We start from the raw sequence: 24,161 nt of genomic DNA, 5'->3' as shown, positions 1-24,161 counted from the left end.
ACACAGCAGGCAGAGTGATTTTCCTAAAGCACAAATCTGTTTGTGTCTCTCCCATGTTACTAAACCCTGCAGGAGTTTCCTATTGTCCAAACTCCCTAGTGCAGACATACATGTTCCTTCATGGTCAGGTCCCTGACTACCTCCTCATTCTCATCATCTCCTTCCTCATTTCCTCTCTTCACACTCTAGGCTATAGCAGCATTGAGGTCACTTTTAATTCCTCAAACAAATCGGCTTTTTCTTGCACATGTCTATCTCCCCTGAAAACTATTCTCCCATCTTTTTCCTTGGCCCTTAAATTCTCATACTTTAGGACTCAATTTGTCACTTCCTTTAAGAATATTTTTTAGTTCATTAGCCTAGACCAGAACCCCTCCTTTGTGCTCCCATAGTATCCAATACTCCCTTGTTTAACTGTTTATCTTCCCCCATCAGGCAATATGGACCCTAAGGATAGGACCTGTGTCTTATTTTGTAGCTTCAGTATCTACCTACAGTACGTGGCACATGGTAGATATGCAGTTTATTGCTGAATGTGATTGTGTAATGGATCTGTGATAAGGGGGGCTGGGAAGTAGGGCACAGAAGATAAGCAAGCAGGGAAACATAATGAGAAGAGGAGAGAGGAAAACATATGGCAGATATGTAGACTTCACTTCTCACAGTCCCAGTGATGGGAAGCAGTTTGGACCAAGTCATGGAAACAGGTGGCAGCAAGGACTTCTTTACTTGAAGTCCAGTACCTTTTTCATGGCAAGGTTCTCCACCTCCAAATGAATTAAGGCCACAGCCTTGCTCCCTGGGGCAAGTATCTCTGCCAATTATCCCAAATCAGCTGAGTGGATTTTTGTCAGCTTTGATTATTAATGTCAAATTTTTCTCTGAAAAGCGTTCAGATTGGCCATTTCATCTCCAGTGCCACTTACTTAATCTAGACTACTATCTTTTCATCTGTGGTGAATATCCAGATTAACTGGTCTGTCTTTCCTCTCTGATTCATCTCATGCAGAGTTACTAGGACTATCTCCCTCAAAAGCCCTATAACACTATTCTTGTGCTCAAAACTAGACATTTTCCCCCATACAACAAACCTATATGTTGTGACCTGGCTTCTTGGCTCTTTGCTCCTGTGACCACTATTACACCTGTTCTCCACCATCTCTCCAGTATCTCTTCCCACTTCTGCAACTAGGTTTCATGACTGCGAATCTTGGACTTAGAGCTCACTCTAAACTTAAAACCAGTTTTTAAGAGGGCATAAAATTCAGGGGCCCAAAACTGGCAAAACAATCTCTTCTATTTTAGAACATTTACAAAGATAAAAATTTGGCTATACCTAGGCAATATTTTCTCATTTCACTGAGAAGGTATCCTTTAATATGGTATATAAGTAAAAACTGACATCTATTGTTTCCATTGGATGATCTATTTCTAGGTTTTTGCCCAGACAAAATTTAATTGCATCTATTAGTATTTGTGCCAAAACACAGTAATGCATTTGTCTAAGTCTCAAAAGTTTCTGTGTAAGATACTTTTGGTGGAAAAGTAGAAATACAAGAGTCAGAGGGCAAGATTAACAACAACAGCAGCAAAAAAGGAAGAAAGAAAGAAAAAGAAAGGAAGGAAGGAAGGAAAATTCTCAAAACAATTATCGGACATAATGTTAAATAAAAATAGCAAAAAACAAACCTCTCTGCAAAGTATAGTCTTAATTATTTAAAAAATACATATATATGTATGTATACAGAAAAAAGACAAGAAAGAAAAATTAGGACATTAACATCTCTCCCTGGGGGGAATTATGGGTTTTTATAATCTCCTTATACTTTTCCATGCTTTCCAGATTTTCTAAAAAAGCATGTATTTATTTTTAAAAGCAGGAAAAAACATTTAAAAATGTAATAACATACCAAAAAACAAACTTTCTGGGGAATTCTTAGAACTAATTTTTCCATGCACATCATTTGGAAATGAATGTCAAATTTTTATAATAATCAAGCCATATAAAATGTACCCCCCAAATAATTAAAGTGATATGGGATTTTCTCAGTTTACCAGAGCTCCTCTCTCTCTTCCTTTGGGCTTTGAGTCTCTACTTCCAAAATTGGTACTTTAGACACAAGATCTTTACAGATATTTTCCGTTGTAATTAAATTAGCAGCTGCAGTTTTTCTCCCTACAGTAAAATGATTTAATTGCTCAAATTCTTGTGAAAGCTTCAAGACCTGTAAAGTTAAGTGAAAAGACAAATATTCTATTTTGCATACTCTTATGCATGCCTGTGTATTGATTCCCTTAAATGCTTAAATAATTATTGGCTTAAATAATATAAATTGGCATCCAAATTGAAGTCTTATTCCAATTTAACAATTTGCAGTTGTTACATAATCTAATCCATTTTTACCATAGGCACAGGAGTGCGTAAGTCCATGGTTTTAAATAAAGGGGGTATTTTTGGTCTTTGGGATTGGCTTCCCAGAGTGCTGTTTAGAGTTTTGTTCTATCTTTTAACAAGCAAAAAGATGTAATACTCTATTAGAGCTTTTACATTATTATCACATATTTTTGTTCTCAAGTTTTGAGTGTACTTCATTGATTCATAAAAGCAATAATATACTATTGCAAGAAAACATTAGAAAGAATACTAGTTATGCATTACAGAGAACATATTTCTTCCAGTCTGCTCCTATTTGTTTGGAAATACTTGAACATATAAGGGCTCCCAGACTGTCGTAGTGATTCTCAAACTTTAGTGAATAAGAGCATCACCTGAGGAGTTAAAAGAATGCAGTCTCACATCGCCACCCCACTCCTGAGATTCAGATCAGTGGTCTGGGCTGGGAAATGGGAATTTGTATTTCAAATAAGTCTCCCAGGTAATTCTGATGCAAGTGGATGCTTTGAGAATCACTGCTCTGCTGTGTGGTTCGGCAAAACATTTGTTCAGGTTTTTGTTTTGTTTTGTTCTTTGACAAACAGATTCCTTTCCTCAAAGATTGCTCTTTATATCTTCATATAAAATGAAAGAATGCTTCCAGAAGGCAGTAGAAAGGGTGGATGGGGGACAGTTCCAAGAATGGAAGATGAATCCCTCTCCAAGTATTGCACAAAGATAGACAAAAACCTGCCTGACTCCCATTCTGAGCCTCTCTGAAAATGCAAAGTTTTTAATAGTTACTATGTTTGATTCTAAGAACACAATGGATTTAATTCTAAAGATCAATTTAGGTTCCTTAAAGGAATCCTTTGGGTCTCCTAGGCCTTTTCAATTTTCTGAAGAAAAATTACAGTGTGTGATACGGGTTATAATCCCGTAACTCCATATAATCTTTTTTTTTTTTTTTTAATTTATTTATTTATTTTTATTTTTGGCTGTGTTGGGTCTTCGTTTCTGTGCGAGGGCCTTCTCCAGTTGCGGCGAGTGGGGGCCGCTCTTCATCGCGGTGTATGGGCCTCTCACTGTCGCGGCCTCTCCCGCTGCGGAGCACAGGCTCCAGACGCGCAGGCTCAGCAGTTGTGGCTCACGGGCCTAGTTGCTCCGCGGCATGTGGGATCCTCCCAGACCAGGGCTCGAACCCGTGTCCCCTGCATTGGCAGGCAGACTCTCAACCACTGCGCCACCAGGGAAGCCCCCATATAATCTTATACGGACTATAACCTCTCCAGGGAGAAGGCTGGTTTTACACTGGACCTTAGGCGGTGGGAAGATACGGACAGGTGAAGAAGAGGCTATAGGGCTTCCCTGGTGGCGCAGTGGTTAAGAATCTGCCTGCCAATGAAGGGGACACGGGTTCGAGCCCTGGTCTGGGAAGATCCCACATGCCACGGAGCAACTAAGCCCGTGAGCCACAACTACTGAGCCTGTGCATCTGGAGCCTGTGCTCCGCAACAAGAGAGGCCGCGACAGAGAGAGGCCCGCGCACCGCGATGAAGAGTGGCCCCCGCTCGCCGCAACTGGAGAAAGCCCTCGCACAGAAACGAAGACCCAACACAGCCATAAATAAATAAATAAATATAAATAAATTAATTAAAGAAACGTTTTTTTTTTTTAAAAAAAGAGACTATAGCATATTTTAAGCATGATCAGTATGGTCAAAGGCATAGTGTGGAACTGAGTATGGAGTATTTGTACAGAAGTGAGGAGGATGGTCTTACTGGAGTAGAGGCTACAAGATGAGGAGCCGAGGAAATAAGATTGAGGGGGAGGGATCAGATTATGAAGGGACCTGAAAGACAAGAATTTCCTTAATGAGCTTGCATTATTTTTGTAAGCAGGATAACAGATTCCAAAATGCTACTTCATCACTGATTTTTATAGTCACTGTAAAAATTTAAACATTAAAAATAGTAAATGTTAGTTTCTTAAGAAGTAAAGAAAGCCAAACAGAATTTAGACTTGATGTTCTAGCAAACTGAGACTTGCTGAAGGTTTCTGAAGAGGAAGGTGACTTTGACACTAAGTGCTTTCTAGGTATTCTGGATTCTCACAGGACAAGGTTGGTGGATATCGCAGGTGGGCAGCTTTGCTCTTTATCATGAAGAAAGGTAAATCCATAGGACCTTTCATGGCACAGACGCTGTGCAACAGGACCAACTCTGTTCCACAGGCTCCTCCCTACCAAAATTTTATCCTGGTTACATAGCTCAGTCTCATCATCAGCCATATTCAAGTATCATAAAGTATTCAGTTGACTGTTCCACTTTATGCTTGAGGCCCTAGAGTAGGGAGGACAGAGCTTAGGCTGAGAATCACCAGGCAACTTGGTAGTTGTTTAATATCCCAAGTCTGGTGTTCATATCTGTAAACTGAGGAAGCTGGCCTACATGAACACACCCCTTTCCAGCCCAAATAAAACCACAGCCTATAAGACAGGGGCTTTAGTAAATACATAAAATACAAGTTTTTAAAGCCACTCTTAGCAAGACTACCTTTAAGTCTAAAGCACTCTATGTTCTAAAGAGAAACTGGAATACAACTAAAGAATCAAAGCTTCAAAATTGAAACTTTTAATGAGTAAAATTTTGATGGAAACAGAATACATATAGTCTCAAAGTACCTCCCCACAAAATATTTATTAATTGCAAAGGGAACAGGAATAACTTTACAGTGGAGAAATCTGGCAGTGAGTACCATACCCAAAGTAAACAGAACAAAAGGATATCCTTTTGTCTTCTGATACAATGCACTGAGAAGGATATAACATCACTTCTGTAGTATTCCTGCCAAAATTATGTAACCTAAATTATATTGTGAGGAAACATGAGAAAAATCCAAATTGAGGGACATTCTTCAAAACAAATGATTTGTACTCTTCAAAAATAGCAAAGTCACGAACAACAAAGAATGAGGAACTGTTGCAGATTCAAGGAGCTTTCGAGATGTGACAATGAAATGCAATGTACAGTCCTAGATTGGACCTTGCACTAGGAAAAAAAAAAAAGTCCTTTTGCTATAGAGTGGGACAATTAGTGAAATTTGAATACAAGCTGTAGATTAGATAATAGTACTATATTAATATTAATTTCCTGATTTTGAGACTTGTACTGTGATAAAAAGATGTCACTGTTTTTAGCAAACATACATGGAAACATTTGGGGGTAAAGGAATATTATGTCTCTACTCTCTGAGGGTAGGAAAAGTGTGTGTGTGTGTGTGTGTGTGTGTGTGTGTGTGTGATGCAAGAGAGAGAGGCTGATAAAGCAAATGTGGTACGGTGTTAACACTGGGAGGGGTAAAAGTATATGGAAAGTCTTTATACTATTTTGCAACTTTTCTGTAAGTCTGATGAAATTATTTCAAAATAAAAAGTCTTTTAAAAGAGAGGGAGAGAAAACCAGATTACCAGGACAGTGATCTGGATCTCTGGTTTTATACTGTATTCTTCTCACTTCATTTCATTCTCTATGTTAAGTTTTCTGATGATATTTTGAAAGACAAGATCCTTCAGTTGTACATTGTGATGAAAACTCATCTTGCTGACAAGGTCCCCAAAACAAAGCTTAGATGTAGGATGTGCCCTACATATCTATCCTCCCAGGCAGCAAACCCTATTTGCTGGACCTTTCCCTCCTTAGGTCACATACTATTTGATCTATGTCCCAATCCCTCAGCAACTTACTCCCTGACTTCAGGGTAACAACTTCATATAGGATAAATTTGGCCTTGATTTAGTCCTCCACTTCACATGTGGTGTTAAAATATAACTCAATGTATTTTAACTGTTGTGTTCAAGCCTTTAGTCCTTCCTACCATTTTAATCAACATCAAGAGAGTGACTGAGGAAGGGAATTTTTCAACCAGGAGTTGATGATAACCTAATAGGTAGAACTCTAGAAATTACACTACTGGCAGTCTCTCCATTTAGTGTTGGACTAACCCTCATCTGGCAGTGCCATTTTATACTTGGGGAATGAATTGGGGTTGGGACATTTAAACATTTTCTGAATTCTAAGTATAAGCCTAGTTTTCAGTATAATTGGGAAAGATGCTTTGATTCTAAGTCTTTAAAGTTGAAGACATTTTAGTAAACCTCTGTTTTTGCATTTTTTATAGTGGTAAAATATAAAAAACATAACATCTACCATCTTAACCATTTTTAAGTGTGCAATTCAGTGGTATTAAATACATCCACATTGTTGTGCATCCATCACCACCATCCACTCCCATAACTTTTTTCATTTTGTAAAACAAACTCTATACCTATTAAATAACTCCCCAATTTTTCCCTCCACATAGCTCCTGGCAACCAGCATTCTACTTTCTGTCTCTATGATTTTGACTACTCTAAGTACCTCATATAAGTGGAATCAAATAGTATTTGTCTTTTTGTGACTGGCTTATTTCACTTAGCATAATGTACTCAAGGTTCATCCATGCTGTAGCATATTGCAGAAATACCTTTTTTTTTTAAGGCTAATAATATTCCATTGTATGTATATACCACATTTTGCTTCATCATTCATTCATTGATGGACACTCGGGTTGCTTCCACATTTTAGCTATTGTGAATAATGCTGCTATGAATATGTGTGTACAAATATCTGTTCAAGTCTCTGCTTTCAATTCTTTTGCATATATACCCAGAAGTAGAATTGCTGGATTATATGATAGTTCTATTTTTGAGTTCACCTTTTACATTATAATATGTGCTTTAAAAACTGAGCCATTGGGAAGCTTATTTAAAGTAAAAAATTTATAGATTAATCCTAAGAGTGAAGTACTGGCTGAAGTCTGAATATTTATTCTGAAATACAGCTTGATTTATAATCCACACTATAAGGCAATTTATTCTATAATAATAAAAGAAACTCCAATTTCCAAGTTATCTTTTACTGAAATTAGTTTCTTTTTATCTTATCCTCATAAAAGATATGTCATACATCAAACATTTAAATACACAATAATTTAGTCTCACCTTTGTTTCTAATTCAGAATTCTCTCTTTGTAGCAGGTCATACACTATTAAAAAATCGTCTCTGTCTTCTGCTGCCCCTGGAAGACTTTGAATTTCATTATAAAGGCATATAAGTTCTGACTTTGATTTTTGCAATTCCTGATTAAGAAATGACAATATTTAGTAGAATAAAATAAGACTTTCCATAGAAAAGGTATACTATTGCTAAAAAGGAATCTTTGAAATGATTCTGACAAATTTTTTGCTTTAAATATTTCAACCTGTCCTCTGGCAGACAGACTCCTTTCTTTAGTAAAGCAAAGATTCCTTAAATCAATTAATTAAACTAAGCATTCTTTTTCTAAATTTGCCTTTCTCTTTTAATGCCCTCCCTGCTCCAATTCTGAAAAAAAGTACCCAGAAATTAAACACAAGGAAGCTCAAAGAGCCAAGGCAAGCCAGCCCAAGAGTAGCAGGCTCCCTCCTGCAGTGGCCAAAGTCTGGGCACTGGGGTCTCCACTCAGAGCCTGATAGTAAAAGCTGGTGCAGCATAAGATAGTTCTAGAAGCTAGCAGCAACCGGCCCAGAGGGGCTTTCTGCACAGGGGCAACCCTAACAGGGTCAGGCTGGGTAAGAAGTGTTGTTTGTTGGTCTTGTCAAAGAGCTCCTTCCCATAGAAAACCAGGAACTGGGCTCTGTGCCCTGTAGGAGGCCAAGCCTAAGGCCCTGGCTCTGGACAAGGCACCCAGGCAGCGGAAAGCAGCCCCTGGACTGGCCATGGTTATGGATGGTCACATGCCATAAGCATTCTTAATTTCTATCATTTATAGGTTCAAAGACTGGGTTTCTAGTTAACCCTACTTTATGCAAGGCTTGTATAGAGGTAAATCTTCAGCAACTCCTGCATTAGTTATATTACCTGTTTTAAAATGTATCTTCTTAAAGTTACTTTTTATAGGACAGGTCCTATGTGGTTTACCTTTAATCTTGTGACAACCCCATAAGGTAGGGTTATTGAAACTGAGGCTCAGAGTACTAAAGTGATCTGCCTAAATTCATATAGCCAGGAAGTGGAAAAGTTGAGATCCAAACTGTCTGACTGACTTCAAACACTGTGTTCTTCACTACAAATTACGTTGTCTTACTTAATAATGCATATTCAGTGACTTAATCAACTAGTCTTTCCTCTAATCCTCTGATTTTTTTTCCATATTCATGAGAGAAAACATTTTAGTTAGATGTAGATTTTAATCAAATTTCTGCATTGATGACATGGAATATGCAGTGTTCGATTGGTGGATGACGGGGCCTGAGAGTCAGGCCATGGTGCCCTATGAAGGAACAGGTGACATAAAATTTATTTAGGAGAGGAGTTACTTGGTATATTCCTAAAGGCTTGAGATCAGAGAGGGAGGAAAGTGTTGATGAGGAAGGCACTGGGCAAAAAGGAAAGAAGGTAGGGAGTGGCCACCCAAAACCATAGCAAGAGGGCAAGTAGTATCAATGTCCTACCTCATTTCATGGAAAATTCCTATAAGTCATCAGCATGGGATATAGAGTATTGTGCCAGCTCTCACCCACTCTGCAAACTGATTGTCACCATCCTCTAAATTAGTGATCTAGACTTCCGTGAACTTACTTCCAGGTCTCTCTTCCAAATATAGGCTGGTATGTCTCCTGATAGACTTTTCCAAGATGGTAGGACCAGCAGTTAAAAGGAGAGACAAGTCTGGGCCACTATGGCCACCATAATAATCAAATCCCTTCTACTTAAAGGACTCTTTCTGGGTAGTGTTGGAACTCAGCCTGGAGAAACAACAGTCACCCCATTGTTACTGATATAAATAATATTCTATAGCTACAATTTATTTTAAAATAAAAATGAATGATAACATGAAATCCCTAAATTACAAATGCAAAAAGAGGAAAATAACATCCTGAATGGAAAAATACCTCTCTTTCAACTTTCAAAGCCTTCTGCACAGTATTAAGATCAGATGTCAATTGCTTTTTCCTTTCTCTCTCTTCTGACAACTCACTTTCAAATATTTCAATTTTTTCTTGGCTCATTTTCAATATCTGCAAAAAGTATTTTACATAATTAATTCTATATACAATAATCATGTATACTATAAGTTCTGATAATACTTTTCTGCCTAAACAATTATAAAGTCATCTAGGGGAGAGACAAACCTGGGAAAAAATAGTTCATGGTACCATAGCTCATAAGATAGGTTTTCCTCTCTAAGCCTGTTTTCTCAACTGTAAAATGGAACTAATACTTGTCCTACGTACATTATAGCCATCAGAGTAGGAGTCAAATGTGATTTTGAAAGTAGTTTGTAAGTTTTAAGCACCTACCAAATACAAGGAATTTTTGTTATCTTACCAAATTGATGATAATAATAATAGTAATTTCAAAAATAATGAGAGCAACTACTATTTTATTTATTTAGTGCTTACCATATGTCAGACATTATAGTAAATGCTTTACATGTATTATCTAATTTTGTTTCCCAGTACCCTTATGACATTAGAACTATTATTATATTCTTTTTACAGAGAACATAGGTGAGGCTCAGATAGATTAGGTAATTTGTGCAAGGTCACACGGTCAGGACTGGGATTCAAACCAAGGCTAATTTATAAGCTCTTGCTCTTATTTTCATTTTATTTTAAAAAACTGAGGTATAATTGACATAGCACATTTTATTAGTCTCAGGTGTACTACATAATGATTCAATATTTGTATATTTTGCAAAATGATCACCACAATAGTTCAGTTAACATCCATCATCACACAGTTGTGATTTTTCCTCTACTTTCAAATATGTAATACACTCTTATTAATTATAGTCACCATGCTGTACATCATATCCCCATGACATTCATTTTATAACTGGAAATTTGTACTTTTCGATTTCCTTCATCCATTTCACCCACTCCCAACCCCTTGCTTCAGGCAACAACCAATCTGTTCTCTACATCCATGATTTTTTGTAATTTTTTTTTTAAGATTCCACATGTGAGATCATATGGTATTTATCTCTTTCTGTCTGACTTATTTCACTTAGCATAATTGCCTCAAAGTCCATCCATGTTGTTGCAAATGGCAAGATTTCAGTATTTTTTAAAGGCTGAATAATATTTCATTGTGTATATATACCACATTTTCTTTTTCCATTCATCCCTTGATGGACACTTGGGGTGTTTCCATGTATTTATTATTGTAAATAACGCTGGAATGAACATGGGGGTGCATATATCTTTTCAAATTAGTGATTTTGTTTTCTTTGGATAAATACCCAGAAGTGGAATTGCTGGATCATATGGTAGTTCTATTTTTAATTTTTTGAGAAATCTCCATAATGTGCTGCACCAATCTCCATAGTGGCTGCACCAATTTACATCTCCACCAATAGTGCACAAGGGTTTCCTTTTCTCTACATCTTCACCAACACTTGTTATTTCATGTCTTTTTGATAACAGCCATTCTAACAGGTGTGAGGTGATATCTCATTGTGGTTTTGATTTGCATTTCCCCGATGAATGGTGATGTTGAGCATCTTTTCATGTGCCTGTTGGCCATCTGTATGTCTTCTTTGGAAAAATGTCTATTCAGACTCTTGGCCCATTTTTTAATCAATTTTTTTTTCTATTGAATTGTATGAGTTCTTCATATATTTTGGATATTAACCCCTTGTCAGATATATGATTTGCAAAGATTTTCTCCCATTTGGTAGATTGTCTTTTCATTTTATTGATAGTTTCCTTTGCTGTACAGAAGCTTCTTAGTTTGACATAGTCCCACTTGTTTATTTTTGGTGTCAGATCCAAAAAATCATCACCAAGACTGATGTCAAGGAGCCTACCACCTGTTTTCTTCTAGGAGTTTTATGGCTTTAGGACCTACATTCAAGTCTTTAATCCATCTTGAGTTAATTTTTGTGGATGATGTAAGAGAGTGCTCCAGTTTCATTCTCTTGCATATAGCTGTCCAGTTTTTCCAGCACCATTTATTGACGAGACTGTCCTCTCCCCATTGTATACTCTTGGCTCCTTTGTCATAAATTAATTGACCATATATGTGTGGATTTACTTCTGGGCTCTCTATTTTGTTCCACTGATCTATGTGTCTGTTTTTATGCCAATACAATAGTGTTTTGATTATTACAGCTTTTAAGATAGTTTGAAATCAAGGAGCATAATGCCTCCAGCTTTGTTGTTCTTTCTCAAGATTGCTTTGGCTATTCAGGGTCTTTTGTGGTTCCAGACAAATTTGAGGACTATTTGTTCTATTTCTGTGAAAAATGCCATTGGGAATTGTGATAGGGATTGTACTGAATCCGCACATTGCTTTGGATAGTATGGACATTTTCACAATATTAATTCTTCCAATCCATGAGCATGGAATATCTTACCATTTATTTGTGTCTTCTTCATTTCTTTCATCAATGTCTTATAGTTTTCAGTGTATAGGTCTTACACCTCTTTGGTTAAATTTATTCCTAGGTATTTTATTCTTTTTGATGCAATTGTAAATGTGATTGTTTTCTTAATTTCTCTTTCTGATATTTGTTATTTGTTTGTTATTATGCAATAGATTTTTGTATATTGATTTTGTATGCAATTTTATTGGATTTATTTACTAGTTCTAACAGTTTTTTGTCGTAGTCTTTAGGGTCTTCTATGTATAATATCATGCCATCTGCAAATAGTGACAGTTTTACTTCTTCCTTTCCAATTTGGATGCCTTTTATTTCTTTTTCTTCTCTGATTGCTCTGGCTAGGACTTCCAATACTACATTGAATAAAAGTGGCAAGACTGGGCATCCTTGCCTTATTCCTGATCTTAGAGAAGAAGCTTTCAGCTTTTCACTGTTGAGTATGATGTAAGCTGTGGTCTTGTCATATATGGCATTTATTATGTTGAGGTACATTCCCTCTATACCCACTTTGTTGAGAGTTTTTATCATAAATGGATGTTGAATATTTTCAAAAGCTTTTTCTGCATCTATTGATGCATCATATAATTTTTATCCCTCATTTTGTTAATGTGTTGTATCACACTGATTGATTTACAGCTGTTGAACCATCCTTGCAGCCTTGGAATGAATCCTACTTGGTCATGGTGTATGATCCTTTTAATGTATTGTTGAATTCGGTTTGCTAATATTTTGTTGAGGATTTTTGCATCTATGTTCATCAGGGAAATTGGTCTGCAATTTTCTTTTCTTGTGGTGCCTTGTTTGGTTTTGGTAACAGGGTAATGCTGGCTTCATAAATGAATTTGAAGGTGCTCCCTCCTTTTCTATTTTTTGGAAGAGTTTGAGAAAGATTGATATTAATTCTTCTTTGAATGTTTGGTAGAATTCACCAATGAAACTGTCTAGCCCTTACTTTTATTTATTTTTATTTTTATATATTTATTTATTTATTTATATTTACTTATTTTGGCTGTGCCAGGTCTTAGTTGCGGCACACAGGATCCTTAGTTGCAGCATGCAGACTCTTAGTTACGACATGCAGACTTCTTAGTTGCAGCATGCAGACTCTTAGTTACAGCATACATGTGGGCTCTAGTTCCCTGACCAGGGATTGAACCCAGGCCTCCTGCACTGGGAGCATGGAGCCTTACCCACTGGACCACCAGGGAAGTCCCTAGCCATTACTTTTAATATCTACTTTATTCAGACTTGCCAAAGTGTATTTCCTTTTGTGTACAAAAACCTATTAGGAACTTAATTTGAGGTCAAAATGCAGCCTAGTGAATACAGAGTGAGAATCGAGAGAATTTCCTTAATATTGCCATGAAGCTGCAGAATCTTCTCCACTGGCAGAGCAAACCTGTCAAGTGAACTAACTGCATATTTGGATTGGCCAGTCAGGGAGCAGTATGAACTTGACAAATCTATACTCTCTAACTTGGGAATTGTGTAATGATATGTCGGAAAAGAGTCCTACCAGATCTGTCCTACTATTTACCAACAGTGGGACCCTGAGCCAGTTACCTAACTTTTCTTAGTCTCAGTTTCCTCCTCTGAAAAATAGGGATAATGATGGGCACCTCGACTGTACAAAGTATATGTAAATGGCAGTTTATATTATTATTGGATTGTTCTGAATTTTCATATTTACTCTTTAGTTGGACAACACCTTTAAATCATCCTTACAATTTCAACATACTAGTTTATCCTAAATACATTTTTAATGGGTTCCTTCCTGAATGACTAATCCTGGAAGGTTTTCTGTAACCACTGATCACAATCATAGGATGTAGATTTACCATACCTTTTGTCTATTTTCAGTAATTCTTTTTTTTTTTAAATTAATTAATTAATTTATTTTTGGCTGTGTTGGGTCTTCGTTTCTGTGCAAGGGCTTTCTCTAGTTGCGGCGAGCGGGGGTCACTCTTCATCGCGGTGCGCGAGCCTCTCACTATCGTGGCCTCTCTTGTTGCGGAGCACAGGCTCCAGACGCGCAGGCTCAGTAGTTGTGGCTCACGGGCCTAGTTGCTCCGCGGCATGTGGGATCTTCCCAGACCAGGCCTCGAACCCGTGTCCCCTGCATAAGCAGGCAGATTCTCAACCACTGCGCCACAAGGGAAGCCCTTTTTTTTTTTTAATATATATATATATATATATATATATATATATATATATATATATATTTATTTATTTGGTTGCACTGGGTCTTAGTTGCGGCACGTGAACTCTTAGTTGTGGCATGCATGTGGGATCTAGTTCCCTGACCAGGGATGGAACCCAGGCCCCCTGCACTGGGAGCGCAGAGTCTTATCCACTATGCCACCAGGGAAGTCCCTATTTTCAGTAATTCTTAAGCAACCTTATGGAGTCTGCCTCATCTGTATTAGAAAATGTAACTGAAAATGATCTTTTTATTTCTTACTTCATTCAAATATTGTACTTTCACTGTCTCTTGACCTTTCATACTGGTTTCTCGTCTGTCTTCCTATATTACTGATAATTCAGGCTCTAAGAGGGAAATCTTAATCCAAATAAACCATCAGTTAAAATACATACGTATATGTGTTGTTTTAAAAAAATACTGAAAAGATAAGCTACATTTCTTAAGTGTCTTTTCCAGAGGCTACACCCCTGAAATCTCCCTTACCAACAAGTTTTACCTTTTTTCTGATCTTGGATCCTTTGAAGAGTTGCTTTATTATATATTTGAGCCCTTGCTCTGTTTGCAACTTAACAAACATACTAGAGAATCCTGATGATTCTGAATTAATCAAGCTGATAATTTACCTTATTTTTTTTAACTTTACGAAAGTAATTTGTTATTGTTGATTGGCCCAGTAACAAATGCAAAGGAGGTTTATGAGTATTTAGATGTAATTCAGAAACAGAAGACCCCAACATTGATATTACTTATTACTTTTATTCAGAATTAGGTTTCAAAAGAAACTTCAATTTGAAGTTTTTAATTTAATTCAGAGATAAAAATATTCCTTTACTTAGGCTGAAGAAAGGAAAGAGTTGATTCACCAAAGATTTTTATCTAACTAAATTTGGGGGAAAGTATTCTGGAGTTTGCTTATATTTCTAGGTTCATAACTTACTGCTAGATGTGTATTTAACCTACAGATTAAAAAAATAAATTCATTAGTTTAGTAAAGCTGGTTATCAATAATTTACCTTTCTCATGTTTAATATCAATAAAACAGAAATAGCAATCCCAAATTGATGAGTTGGAAGAAATGGGGAATGCTACTGGAAAAACGGATGCTAAAACCCAAGTGTAACTTTTATACATCCTCCTGTCCAGTGGTATGGACAAAAGACCTACTTAAAAATCATGTTGACTTAGCAGCAGTGCACAAGGATATAGGGAAGGATATATCTTTTCCCCAGATCAGCTTCTCCCTCTGCATTAGCTGCCATCTGCACTGGCGAACGTTTCTGCACATCCACACATGACATGCTACTTAGTCCCACCCTTACCACCTGTGATTCCCCAGTGCCAAGTGCAGGAAATGTTTCAACTCTTAAAAATGAAAACTCCCCCCATTTCTTTTGTGTTTTCTCAGGACAAGAATGTCATGTATTTTAATGCTATAACTTTTAAGAGATAGATTTTCAAAAGAAAATATATTTGAAATTTACCATAATTTGTGGCAGACTAAATACAGTCATGCATTTAGGCAATTTATGTACTTCATGAGACCGACGATCAAAGTTTAAAGCAGAAAAACACAGGGAAGGGGCCGCAATAATGTGAGAAATGAGCAATGGGATATGGAGACCTCTAGGCAGCTGAAGGGAGCCTCCTACCTCACCTGTCAGCCAGCAGTAAGCAAAGAGGAGAACTAACGGACTTCTAGGGAATCCCCTCATTGGCACAGGGTAGCCGCCAACAACTGTGGAGAACGGTGTAACAGTTCAGAATTTTCCACTCTCAATGTTCTGTCTGAAAGGTGGGGGCCATCTAATACTCTGAACCAAATTGTGCCTCCCAGGCACTGTGTGACTAGAGTTACTGCCATCCACCCATGTGCTTGTGTTGTGCTGTCCTCTCTCACAGGCACAGTCAGATGAGATGGCAGCTGCAGCCCCTATAGAGAATAAAACACTGCCCAGTCATCACCTCCTGGTAGAGATGATTTATGTGCTCAGTGCTGGGCATGTTGTAACCCCCGTGAGTTATAATATGCTCCCCCTATGAATCCTCAAGAGACTTGGTATGATGTAGAAAATGAGCTCTAGGGCCAAACAAACCTGGATCAATTCCTGGCTCTGCCTCTTACTTTGGTCAAGTTCTTCTATGTTCTCTCAAATATGAAATGGAACATACCCACTTACTTTGGGGAGGGCTGTTATAGGGATTATATAAGATTATGTTTGTAAAACAAGATCATGGCATACGACCAATGTTCATTATATCATGACTACTGTTATTCCTGCCAGATACCTAGCATTTCGTCCATTTTAAGCATTTTCTCTGAGAACATGCATACTAGCAGCACTAAGATGGCGTATTTAATGGTAAATCTGTCTGCATATAAAAACAGGTAAAGAACACAGTCATATATTGAGGAGTCTGCTTGATTTAAGGGAATATTTTCTAAATTATTTGTTCTTTTGAAGTCACAGGACTCCCCCCTTCCTTTTATATTCAAAAGAATTTTTTCTTTTTTAGAACATTGTTTATATGTATGTATGTATGTATGTATGTATTTTTGGCTGCGTTGGGGCTTCGTTGCTGCGTGTGGGCTTTCTCTAGTTATGGCGAGCAGGGGCTACTTTTTGTTGCGGTGTGTGGGCTTCTCATTGGATGGCTTCTCTTGTTGCAGAGCATGGGCTCTAGGTGCGCGGGCTTTAGTAGTTGTGGTGCATGGGCTCGGCAGTTGTGGCTTGCAGACTCTAGGGCACAGGCTCAGTAGTTGTGGCGCACGGGCTTAGTTGCTCCATGGCATGTGGGATCTTCCCAGACCAGGGCTGGAACCTGTGTCCCCTGCATTGGCAGGCAGATTCTTAACCACTGTGCCACCAGGGAAGTCCTCGAAAGAATTCTTATGGGGAAACTGTCTACAGAGTGCCCTCAAGTGGAGGCTTCTCTGGTTGATGTGGAGGCAGAAGACCTAGAGACTTGCATCTGTGGAACATCAAGAACCCCTGAAACACAGTTTGGAAACTGCAGTGGCAAAAATATGGGTTTTGTAGTTAGTTGAAATCTGAAATCTTGACTTCCACATTTGTGCATTTGTGATCTTGGTTTCCTCATCTGTAAAGCAAAGTGAACGATACCTACCTCCCCAAATTTCTGTTAACATTAAATGAGTTATGCCAACACCCCACCCAGCAGAGTCATTGCAACATTATAGGTACTCAGATCTTAGTTTCTATCCTTTCACTTACTTTTTTTGTAGTATACAGAAAATAAAGTAGCTAGAGGTCAGGAATAATTGCATGAGACACCCAAGTACCTGTCTAAAAGCTGAAGATCCATGAAAAGGAAAGCATGGCACTAGGTCAAGATCTGGAAATGAGCTCATGGGAAAGGGCTGTTACTCTTTACCTAATGGTTACAGCACTCAGTTCACTTAATTCCTCTGCTGAGAATGACCCTTTACTTAATACTTATTGTTGTCACCATCACCCAGCTGCTAAACACAATCAAGGAAGCTTGAGGTTTTTTCTTCATGAAAGATTAAGAGAGAACTGTGAAGGCAAAAATCTATTTATAGTTACATCCTTTTTCCTCAGGAAATGACTTTAAAAAATCATTTAAGTATAACTACTTATTCATCAAGTACCTTTTCTAGTTTTAAAGACTTCTACTTTAAAGAGAAGAAACATTTACTTACAATGTTCCTCATTACCTCATTCCAGCTGGCTCTACATGGGATGAAGTAAGTGAAAGGATCAGTGAGAGTCAATAAAAGCCTTATTATTTTAGAAATCCACACATATTTCAAGTCTTAATGACAAGGAAAAGAAAACTGGTTTCTATCACAGCCTACAGGATTGAGATTAGACACAGAAAAAAATTTCTGATACTTAATATTAGACATTAGGGAGAAAAATTGTATGATCTTCTTTTCTGAACATCTTTTAAAATAAGATAGATGCTCATTTATTCAGAATGTCATAGACAACATCTATCATAGAGGGAGGTAGATTAACCAGTTATTCTACAAGGATCTTCTCTGTTGTCAAGAATGCTATGATACAAAGGGCCACAAGGTGTCATATCTCCCTTCAAGAAAGAACTTGCCACATTCTTCTCAGGCAGCCTCCAGTGAATGACTGAGCATGGTGAGGATATTAAAGCCTGGTCATTTCTGGTCAGTGTGGATCCTCTACAGGTTATCATTGTGCCAAAGCCCTTGCTGGCCTGGCTGAGACTTCTCAGAGCTGCAATATAGTCTGATGCTCTTCTTATCCAATCTTCCTTCCTTCTCTCTCTTCTTTAACAGATGCCAGGACTGCATCATGACCTGAAGGTTTTGCCCATGTCTAATCCTTCTTTTTATCCTTCACAGGTACCACCCCAAACAACTCTTTTGCAATTCTAAGTTCATCTTGGTGCCTGATTCCCAGAGTGGCCTCCTTCAGGTGAATTTATGGATGACAGAACAAGGAATGGGCCACTATCATGGTCACCATCAACTGGTTTCTCATCTGTCTTCCTATATTACTGATAATTCAGGCTCTAAGAGGGAAATCTTAATCCAAATAAACCATCAGTTAAAATACATACGTATATGTGTTGTTTTAAAAAAATACTGAAAAGATAAGCTACATTTCTTAAGTGTCTTTTCCAGAGGCTACACCCCTGAAATCTCCCTTACCAACAAGTTTTACCTTTTTTCTGATCTTGGATCCTTTGAAGAGTTGCTTTATTATATATTTGAGCCCTTGCTCTGTTTGCAACTTAACAAAAGGGAACAAGTACTATTAGAAAAACATACTAGAGAATCCTGATGATTCTGAATTAATCAAGCTGATAATTTACCTTATTTTTTTTAACTTTACGAAAGTAATTTGTTATTGTTGATTGGCCCAGTAACAAATGCAAAGGAGGTTTATGAGTACTTAGATGTAATTCAGAAACAGAAGACCCCAACATTGATATTACTTATTACTTTTATTCAGAATTAGGTTTCAAAAGAAACTTCAATTTGAAGTTTTTAATTTAATTCAGAGATAAAAATATTCCTTTACTTAGGCTGAAGAAAGGAAAGAGTTGATTCACCAAAGATTTTTATCTAACTAAATTTGGGGGAAAGTATTCTGAGTGAACTGATGAGGATGAGTATAATTTTTGTGCCTTTCTGTCTGAATTAAAAAAAAAAATCCCACAAGGACTCAGAGGCAAAGAATATACAAATCAATTTTCACTGCAAAGTAAAGGAGCTGTTACAGTGGAGGATTACTGGACTGAATGTCAATATTATGACATAGTATGAGTGTGTTTCATGTTTGGTAATTGCAATCATTGTTGCTTTTGTTGTGGTCATCCATGTACAATGCTTGGTGTCAGTCTATTTATCTCTTGTAAAAATAAAATACAGTGTGTGTGAAAAAAAACAAAACAAAAGAAAATGATGATTTGATTAAAGACATAAATATAAATACCCAAGAAGCTCAGTGAACTGCAAGAAGGATGAACTCAAAGAGACCCACACTGAGGCACAGTATAATCAAACTATTTGAAAGACAAAGAAAGAAATAATCTTGAAAGCAGCAAGAGAGAAGTGACGTCACATACAGGGGATCTTCAATAAGATTACCAGCAGATTTCTCATCAGAAACTTTGGAGGCCAGAAGGCAGTGGGCAGATATATTCAAAATGCTAAAAGAAAAAAAAGCTGTCAACCAAGAATCCTATATCCAGCAAAACTGTCCTTTCAAGAGTGAGGAAGAAATTAAGACATTCAAGATCAACAAAAGCTGAGGGGGTTTGTTACCACTAGACTTGCCCTATGAGAAATCCTAAAGGGACTCCTGCATGGTGAAATCAAAGGATACTAAACAGTAACTCAAAGCCATATGAAAAGATAAAGATCTCAGTAAAGGTACATACATGAGCAATTATAAACGCTAGTATTATTGTAACTATGGTTTGAAACTCCATTTTTTGTTTTCTCCATGATTTAAAAGACTAATACATTGTTTTAAAACTATTATTATTGGGCTTCCCTGGTGGCGCAGTGGTTGAGAATCTGCCTGCCAATGCAGGGGACACGGGTTCGAGCCCTGGTCTGGGAAGATCCCACATGCCGCGGAGCTACTAGGCCCGTGAGCCACAACTGCTGAGCCTGCGCGTCTGGAGCCTGTGCTCCGCAACAAGAGAGGCCACAACAGTGAGAGGCCCGCGCACCACGATGAAGAGTGGCCCCCGCTTGCCACAACTGGAGAAAGCCCTCGCACGGAAACGAAGACCCAACACAGCCAAAAAATAAATAAATAAATAAATAAAATTAAAACAAACAAACAAACAAAAAAAAAACTATTATTATCTAAAAGCTAGTACCACTGTAACTTTGGTTTCTAATTCCACATTTTGGTTTCTGCATAGTTTAAGAAACTAATGCATTTTAAAAAGCAATCATTAGTTCATGTTTTTGGACACACAAGATACAGAGATGTAATTTTGTGACATCAATAACTGAAAAGGATGGGGGCAGAGCTGTAAATAAGCAGTTTTTTCATATTATTGAAGCTAAACTGGCATAAATTCAAATTAGGGTGTTATAACTTTAGCATGTTAAATGTAATCCCTATGGTAACCACAAAGAAACCAGTTATAGAATATACTCAAAACGAAATGAAAAGGGACTTAAAGTGTTTCATTACAAAAAAATCAACTACATACAAGAGAGACAGTAATGCAGGAAATGGAGGACAAAAAGCTATAAGGCACGTAGAAACAAATGGCAAAAAGACAGAAGTAAGTCTTAGTTTAATAAGTACTTTAAATATAAAGGGATTAGTTTCTCCAATCAAAAGACAGAGATTGGCAGAATGGATAAAAACAAAATATGATTCAACTACATATTGTCTATAAGAGATTCACTTTAGATCCAAAGACACAAAGGGTTAAAAGTGAAAGGATTAAAAAAATTTTCCATGCTAATAGTAACCAAAAGAGATCAGGGTTGGCGAAACTAAAATTAGATGAAATAGACTCTATTTTTTTAAAACTCTTTTTGGCCATACCCCATGGCATGTGGGATCTTAGTGCCCAGACCAGGGATCAAACCTGTGCCACCTGGATTGGAAGTGCAGAGTCTTAACCACTGGACCACCATGGAAGTCCCAGACTTTAAATCAAAAAGGTTACAAGTGACAAAGAAGTACATTATATTTTAATAAATAGTTCAATACAGCAACAAGATATAAAAATTATAAATATTTGTGTACCTAATAACCAACCAAAATGTAAAAATTGGGAGATAAAAAGAAGAAATAAACATTCCTACAATAAGAGTTGGGGACTTCAATACCTTGCTCTCAATAATGGATAAAACAACCAGATGTAAGATAAGTAAGGAAGCAGAGGACTTGAGCAACACAATAATTCAATGAGATCTAACAGACAGGGGACTTCCCTGGTGGTCCAGTGGGTAAGACTCCATGCTCCCAATGCACAGGGCCCGGGTTTGATCCCTGGTCAGGGAACTAGATCCCACATGCATGCCGCAAGTAAGAAGCTCACATGCTGCAACTAAAAGATCCCACATGCCACAATGAAAGATCCTGCATGCCCCAACAAAGATCCCGTGTGCCACAACAAAGACCTGGTGAAGCCAAAATAAATAAATAAATAAATAAATATTTTTAAAAAAGATCTAACAGACATATATAGGTCTACTCAACAACAATATAATACTCAATCTTCTGAAGTGCACACAAGACATTCTCCAGGATAGACCATATCTTAGGCCACAAATTAAGTTTTAATGTATTTAAAAAATAGGTATCATAAAAGCATCTTTTCCAACTACAGTAAGGTGGAGTTAGAAATTAATAACAGAAGGAAAACTGGAAAATTCACATATCTGTGGAGATTTAAATGACATGCTCTTAATCAACCAATGGATCACAGAAGAAATCATAAGAGAAATAAGGAAATACTTAGAGATGAATGAAAATGAAAGCACACATACTAAAACATACGGGATGCAATGAAAGCAGTACTAAGGGGGAATTTTATAGCTACAGACACTTATATTAAAGAACAAGAGCGACTTCAAATCAACAACCTAACTTTACAATTTAAGAAACTAGAAAAAGGACAACAAACTACATGCAAAGGTAGCAAATAGAAACAATAAAGGTTAGAGCAGAGATAAACAAAACACAGAATAGAAAACCCTAGAAAATCAGTGAAACCAAAAGTTTGTTCTTTGAAAATATCAACAAAATCGACAAACCTTTAACTGGAATAACTAAGGAAAAAAGAGAGAAGATTCAAATAACTAAAATAAGAATTGAAAGTGGGGACATTACTACTGATTCTACAGAAATAAAAAGGATTATAAGAGAGTACTCTGAACAACTGTACATCAACAAACTGTATAACCTACATGCAATGGACAAATTCCTAGCAATACAAAACCAAAAATGACTGAATCATGAAGAAATAGAAAATTTGAATAGACCTATAACTAGCAAGGACATTGAATTAGTAATCAAAAATCTCCTATACAAAGAAAAGCCCTGGATCTGATGGCTCTACTGGTGAATTCTACAAATATTTGAAGAAGAACTAATACCAATCCTTCTCAAACTTTCCCCAAAACTTGAAAGGGAAGAAGCACTTCCTAAGTTGTCCTATGAGGGCAGCATTAACCTTATCCAAAGGCAGGCAAAGACACTACAAGAAAAGAAAACGACAGACTACTATCCCTTATGAGCATTGATGCAAAAATCCTCAACAAAATACTAGCAAAACAAATTTAACACCATATTAGAAAGATTATACACCATGACCAAATCAGATTTGCTCCTAAAATGCAAAGATGGTTCAACATAGGAATACTGATCAATGTAATACAACACATTAACAGAATAAAGGGGAAAAAAATGATCAGTTCAACTGATGCTGCAAAAGCATTTGACAAAATTCAGTACCCTTTCATGATTAAAAAGCACTCCACAAACTAGGAATAGAAGGAAACTACCTCAACATAATAAAATATATATGAAAAACCCACAGTGAACATGATACTCAATGGTGAAAAGACTGAAGGCTTTTCCTCTAAGATCAAGAACAAGGCAAGGATGTCTGCTTTCACCACTTCCATTCAACACAGTACTGGAATCAGCCAGGGCAATTTAGCAAGAAAAAAATAAATAAAAGGTATCCAAATTGGAAAGGAAAGAGTAAAATTATCTCTGTTTGCAGATGATCTTATGTGTAGAAAACCTTAAAGATTCCACAAACTGTTAGAAATAATAAATGAATTCAGCCAAGTAGCAGGCTACAACTGCAACACACAAAAATAAGTTGCACTTCTATACACTAACAGTGAACAATCTGAAAAGGAAATTACAGAAACAGTTCCATTTATAGTAGCATAAAAAAACATAAAATACTTAGGAATTAACTTAACCAAAGAGGCGAAAGACTTACACAATGAAAACTACAAAACACTGCTGAAAGAAATTGTAGAAGACATAAATAAAAACACATTCCATGTTCATGGATTGAAAGACTTAACAATTTATTGACTGGAGCCATATTAATACGCCAAATGTTATTGACCAGAGACGTATCAATACGTTTTTAGAGAATGATACAATTAACATCACCATGGAAGTTGTTAGAGCTTAAAATTGATCAAGCATTCATTATACAACTTATGATTGTCATTATCATTCACATTTTGCTCCATTAGGTTTTTGTTCCAACCTTGTGTATATTATAAACTCAAGTTTATTACTGTAAAATTTTTGAAAATGACACATCATGAAATTTTGAGTGAAGAATTTTTTGGTGAATTTTATGCAGATACTTTCTCTGATTGTCCGAGTGACATATATACTAGTGTCTCAGAAGATGATAGTTCTTCAGAATACAGTTTTGATTCAGACGATGTGAATATTAGATCAAAAAAAAGACAAAAAACCTTAGTGACTGACTGATACGGAAAGTGAAAATGAAACTCATGGTACGGAGAATGCTCCTTTGATTCTACAGAAGAGTGGATTGAAGACAATATTTCACGAAAATTAGATTTTACAGGTGTGTCAGATGTAACCATTGAATGTAATAACCTGCAAAGTATTA

General features: G+C 36.9%; 1 protein-coding gene and 1 pseudogene across 5 annotated transcripts in view; both read right to left on the bottom strand.

Annotated features, from left to right (window-relative positions):
- The window catches only part of CCDC30 (coiled-coil domain containing 30), a 160,552-nt gene that overhangs the window by 78,814 nt on the left and 57,577 nt on the right, over positions 1-24,161 (bottom strand). The window contains exons 1-3 of one of the 5 annotated variants that reach the window (XM_007164657.2): positions 9,348-9,473; positions 7,416-7,553; positions 2,056-2,225 (exon numbers count right to left, since the gene is read on the bottom strand). The exons of the other annotated variants lie outside the window; for them this stretch is intronic. Of the exons in view, the coding sequence (XP_007164719.1) occupies positions 2,056-2,225; positions 7,416-7,553; positions 9,348-9,464 (425 nt within the window). The 5' untranslated portion in view covers positions 9,465-9,473. Of the gene's footprint in view, positions 1-2,055; positions 2,226-7,415; positions 7,554-9,347; positions 9,474-24,161 lie in introns of those variants that run through there. 5 annotated transcript variants of the gene reach the window in all.
- LOC103017557 (transmembrane protein 256-like) lies at positions 7,835-8,173 on the bottom strand (annotated as a pseudogene).

This window comes from Balaenoptera acutorostrata, chromosome 1, assembly GCF_949987535.1.
Source record: "Balaenoptera acutorostrata chromosome 1, mBalAcu1.1, whole genome shotgun sequence".
In the NCBI taxonomy this organism is placed as follows: Eukaryota; Metazoa; Chordata; class Mammalia; order Artiodactyla; family Balaenopteridae; genus Balaenoptera; species Balaenoptera acutorostrata.
Note: the sequence above shows the minus strand (reverse complement) of the source record. Positions and strands in the feature narration are given on the sequence as shown.